Source organism: Sphaeroforma arctica (assembly GCF_001186125.1).
Source record: "Sphaeroforma arctica JP610 unplaced genomic scaffold supercont1.53, whole genome shotgun sequence".
Classification (NCBI taxonomy): domain Eukaryota; class Ichthyosporea; order Ichthyophonida; genus Sphaeroforma; species Sphaeroforma arctica.
The window spans coordinates 86,822-92,313 of record NW_014040505.1 but is presented as its reverse complement, the minus strand read 5'-3'; the positions used below and the strand labels follow the sequence as shown (position 1 = coordinate 92,313).

The 5,492-nt window shown below is 42.2% G+C and overlaps 3 protein-coding genes across 3 annotated transcripts in view; all 3 read right to left on the bottom strand.

Annotated features, from left to right (window-relative positions):
* The window catches only part of SARC_01366 (hypothetical protein), a gene marked incomplete at both ends in the record, with an annotated part of 28,931 nt that extends 28,340 nt beyond the window's left edge, over positions 1–591 (bottom strand). The window contains one exon of the mRNA XM_014304922.1: positions 73–591. Coding sequence (XP_014160397.1) covers positions 73–591 — 519 coding nt within the window. The remainder of the gene's footprint in view (positions 1–72) is intronic.
* A 563-nt stretch (positions 592–1,154) lies between these two features.
* SARC_01365 (hypothetical protein) lies at positions 1,155–1,454 on the bottom strand (the record flags this gene model as incomplete). Its single annotated transcript, XM_014304921.1, has 1 exon — positions 1,155–1,454. The coding sequence occupies one exon, from the start codon at positions 1,452–1,454 to the stop codon at positions 1,155–1,157; it is 300 nt and encodes a 99-aa protein (XP_014160396.1).
* A 1,729-nt stretch (positions 1,455–3,183) lies between these two features.
* SARC_01364 (hypothetical protein) lies at positions 3,184–5,261 on the bottom strand (the record flags this gene model as incomplete). Its single annotated transcript, XM_014304920.1, has 3 exons — positions 3,184–4,605; positions 4,926–5,012; positions 5,231–5,261. The coding sequence occupies 3 exons, from the start codon at positions 5,259–5,261 to the stop codon at positions 4,397–4,399; spliced, it is 327 nt and encodes a 108-aa protein (XP_014160395.1). The 3' UTR covers positions 3,184–4,396.
* Positions 5,262–5,492: the final 231 nt, after the last annotated feature.

The following is a 5,492-nucleotide window of genomic DNA, read 5'->3' as shown; positions in this document are numbered from 1 at the left end:
ATATATATATATATATATATATATATATATAGGGAGATATATATATAAACAAATATATATATTATTTCTTACCGCTGCACGTTCTGTCAGCTTGCCACTTAAGGCACTCATCGCTTTCTCAACTTCCGTTCGGACGTGAGATATGTCTTCTCTTACTCCCGTTAACGTATTCCTTATCGAATCGATACCTTTATCCATGCCCACTAAATTGGCACTTAAGTTTACAAAATCAGCATAGTCCTTATTGATTAGCTCGATGAGGTCTCGTTTGAGTGTTGTTAGAAACCCCTGCAGCTCATTTTTGAGCCCTGGAAGGGTCCCGGAGACCCTTACAGCCGTCAACAATACATCGGCATTGAAACTCGCCGAGCTAAATACAGCCTTGTCGAAGTAGACCGACTGACCGGGCAATAACATGTCATGGCTATTTCTGCTTAACCTGTTCGTGTTTGTGTTTGTCTTGCTTGAAGGTGTGTCTGATCGTGAAGTGGCACCGTTGTTAGGTGGCAGCGTGTGATTTTCTTGTTGTTGTGAATTGCTAGAGCTTTTTGCCGAGGCAGGTGCGCTGGATGCAGGGGATACAGCTGCCATATTGACATTAACTTATAGTGTTCTGGTGTGTCAATTCACAATTTACGTGTACACATACATATATATATCTATATATATATATAGATATATAGATATACATGCGTATATACGTGTACGTACGTACACCGCTATTTAATGATCTGATAACAATAGAGTCCGATGATAGCGGTTGCGAGAGCACAGTGGCTGTACACTACCAACTACATTTATGAATTTTTGCATACCGAAGTACATACCTATTTATTTACACTTGTTGGCAAAAAGCATATTTATTGTAAAATGTAAATACATAGCGATACAAAAAGGACACGCTCAGAAAAAAGTGATGACAAGGTACATAGCAACAAGCTGCAGTGATTAACTGATTATATTTAGCAATAATAATCATACCTTGGTCTTCATTGTTCAATTTTCAGAAGGCTATGATTTTAAATACATATTTACACAAGTATTTCATTGATGTCATGGGATGGCATGGCATGTATATTCATATTACTTCATAATATATATAGATGTGTGTGATAGCTCATATAGCTAGACTGTGTTTAGCTACTCTCAAAACTTCAAATATTTCGTCGGGCGCGAGGGTGAGTCAGTTCCTCACGTTCGGCTGGTTCAGAAGCCTTCTCGCCTACAGCTGGCTCGGAAGCCGCTTCGCTTACAGTTGGTTCAGAATCCTCTACACTTGCGGCTAGAGGTGCCTCAAATGCTGCCTCGTTAGTCTCTGACTCGGCGGCCGTTAAGCTATCCGCTGGTACTGAGGGTGCATCACTCACCCATCGACATTCAATATAGGCGACACCAACACCCTTGAAATGCTCCGACTCCGACGTTTCTGCGATGAAACTTTCATGCGGCTTCATTGCTACCGCACGACATTGTTGAGGCTTACTCCTACTTACGTCTGGTGCAGTGTATTTCATCTGGAAAAATGTACCAGTTAAGTGGTCGTTTTCATTGTCTCTGGTATTAATACAATTGAGCACCGTAAAGATCATTCTCGGAGACTTCAGGTTCGTGAGACACAAATTGAGGACTCTCGGAATCCGGGCTCAGTGTCTGTCTCATCCCACACGTACGATTATTGAAAGCCAATTCTGCTCTCTACTGGCTGTACCGTTGCCGTGAAGTTTGATGTTGCGGTGTAGAAACCATGACTGTCAAAATGGAAACCCGAGCTTTGTAAAGCGATTTAATAGTCATCGGCAATACCTAAGTTCTCAAGGTCGCACAAATCGTCCAATGGGTCAACCCCAAAGACATTTTTAACGGCTACCAGGATCAGAAATGTTGTGGCGAACGATGATGTTGACAATACTGACGAAGAGATTGACTTACTGCAGCATATTTTGATATGGACTGGACTGGCCTATATATCTTTTCAACTTCATATATTTATACTATCGTGTTTTTAAAAAAGCATTGCTCGAAGCTTTCATTCTTGTTTAATACCGAAGCGCGATGTGGATACAGTTGAACCCCAGCAGAGGGTAGGGGACGTTCCTTTATTCTACTACATGTTTTGTTTGTGACCATTTATATCAAAACACCAAAGGTAGGCCCTTATTTGACGCATTGTCAAGTGATTAAGGAACAGGGGTCAACCAAAAGTATATTGTTACAGTAATCAGTGATATAAATACACCTTTAATTTGTTCATACTGTTTTCTCTACAGTGTGTACCTTCCCAGGTCTTCCTGCTGCCGGGCCGCGGGAGTAACCGAAACAACCGAGCTCTCTGATCGAGGGACGAGGTATGTACCAACAAGGAGCAAGGCCCAAGGTATATATGGCCTCTAAACCCAGATGGCAAAAGCCCAGTCGCGCACACCGGCGGGGGGAGGGGGGGGGAGGCACTAATGACTATCGAAAGGCAGTGTTTATTCTTGTTAAGAAATGTATTTCACTCAGTTTCAAATCATGCACGGCAGAGTGAGAGATGAGTGAGACTTAGCAAATCATGCTGCATACCAAACCTGAAAATCTTAGGCTTCACATATTGATTAGTGATTACAGACTACAGCTGTTTTATCACTCTATATTTTTTAATAACGTAAAAGTGTTAAATTCTTTGTTGTTTGATTAAGGAGGCTATGTCTGTCTTTTGCTTTTTCTTTTCAATAAAAAAACACCACAAGTCAGACTAGCAGTACATATTAAGTACATGAAGGGAGAGCATAACGAGCAATAAGTACAACTAACCACCCATTTTAACAAGTACAACTAACCACCCGTATCAATATACATACAACGCAACACTCGAAACTCAACCAATAGGACGGCTGTTGTTTCCTGATTCCTCTAAGCATGGGTTAGATGAGTTTACGACTTGGAAAATTGTAGATACGACCCTACCCTCTCACTCTCAGGCTTCCAAACTGTCACACATAAATATGTTCTATATCTTATTATCTATCCCTCTCTCCTTGACATCGGTAGAGAAAAAAGGTACTCCATGCTGTGATATAAAATCATATGCAATTGCTCATACTGATATTGGAACAAAAACCCTGGTCATCACTCACCAGATCTACTCCACTGTCTATCATGGCGTACGTCGGAACATGTGCGATATAGCTCTGACATTGGATATGACTAATGGGGGTTTATTGTTCCCATCTCAGCTACCTTAGCAAATAAGGAAGCAAACATAGGACGATGGTAAAGAATACAGTCGGTCTACATGCAAATAGAAGCTGATCCTTGAACCCGCTTTTATATACGTTCGTACAATCTAAAATAAATTGTACTAATCTCTGATATTGAAAAATTTCCTATGAAGCCGCACAATACGGAAGAGGGGGGATCTCCGAGGTCGATAGTAACCCCCACTCTTTAATGCAGATAGATCATACCAATACAAAGTACTATGATTCCCCTTTTAGTATGAACATCAGCAGCGACCGACGTAAAACGACCATACAATCAGCCAGCTTGATGCAAGAGGCTTGACTCAGATCCATTACTTGTGCCTGTGCGCAGAAACGCTGATGAACTTACTCCATAGCAATGCAGAGGAATCAACTACTACTCAAATAGATGTAGCAGTCGCACATGCATTGAATATTCAATCTTTCAGCGCAGATGCAATGGTCTATTGCGGTAAATTTACTACCTGGAAGGTTCTCGTGGCATTGCCACCGGTATCGAGATATGATTTGGACGTGACATTTGGTACAACTTGTGCCAATTTCTGAAGCCCATCTCCAGCGCAATTGTCTATAGAATGGTGTCAGTTATATGGACACCTCGAATCGGATTCTAGCCGTAGATCTGGCAGGGACACTGTCACTTTAAGTTCCAGGTCATACGTCCCAAGTGAGTACAACGGAATACTGCACAAAGATCCACCCACCTTGAGATCATTTTGCTGAATTAATTTCGGCAATCGGCATGGTTCAGGTGAGTCCGACGTGGCCGCCGACGATCACTGTTCGTATATATACTACTGTCATCTTAACGTGATGCTTGAACTGTATGTCCATAGTACTACCAATACCACACATCTCTCGAGGTCTTTAACAAATTGACAATCAGAGAAAAATGTGACTGATGATTGTGGCATACTATCAACCTCGCGCGCTCGGACCCTCGCGCAGCACTTTAGCACACCTCTGGCAAAAGGCGATGGTTTGGATTCGCCATTGGACATAGCCGAAGGCCCTGAGTCGTTTCAGTGCCGATATTCTATTAAGGCGCGGGTGCTGAGCCCGGCTCATTTGTAGTCGAATGAAGTCGTAGAATCACTGATACACGCCATCATACTAGCCGTTGTACATCTCTATAACCAAAGTGGGCACAAGGTTTACTGTGGATTACCATCCACCTTGGCCGTTCTTGCAGCATGGTCTTTGGCAGCCGGCGATGGATTGGGTGAGACATTGTGTGTAGCTGCTGATGGTGATTTGTTTCCATCTTTGTCGGATGGTGACGTAGGTGCGGAGCCTGGCTCTGGCCCTCCTTCCGGATCACCGTCCATGTTGGAAGCGTCAATATTAATTGTGGGCATGGCTGCTAGAAATAAAGAATAGATGATATACGGGATTCAGGCTTCGAGAAGTATGAGGAATCATAGCCTTCTGAACAAAAAACACTATGGAGAAATATAATGGCTATGCAGAAATGCACGAAAAAATCATACGCTTCTCGTTTACACCGTGAAATAGATAACAACCCTGAATGATATCATGTCAACTACATAGCAAAAAATCACCATATACCTACATATATTACCAGGTATACATATACAAGAATGTAAATACGCCACGCACCTACCAATATTAAATCAAACTTCAGAACCACGCACAAATGAGGCAAACATTAAAAGTAAGTACCTGAATTGACGTTCAATTCGTAGAGGGCGCCGTTCTGCGCAGTTATAACACCCAGGAAAGTGGGTTCCGCCGGAGCCGTAAGAAGGGCTGAAATGCAATAAACAGTACACACATGATAAGTTTACCGGGGTTTATCATCACTGGTATACAGATTTACGAATACTGTGATGGGTCGCCGCTCGCTTGTACATTATTCAAGGTGTCAACTGATGCCTGATGCTTTACAGCTCAACCATTTGGTATTTCATGTGTAACGCTCTTCAGCATCAAAAGAGTGAGCTTAAAATCGAAACAACAGATCAGACGCGCCATATGTTCACTGCATGACGGCATCATTGTGAATACTAATGAAACAGAGAATTGGCAGGTTTATCAAACAGGTAGTGGAAAAGCTTCTCGAGCCCCATCCATCATATACAGAGGTCAGACTATGACACCCTCCCAACACACGATTGTATATTCACATATTGAATCAGATACCGCAAAGCTAACCATATATATATTAATATATTGTGTGTGTGTGTGTGTGTGTGTGTGTGTGTGTGTGTGTGTGTGTGTGTGTGTGTA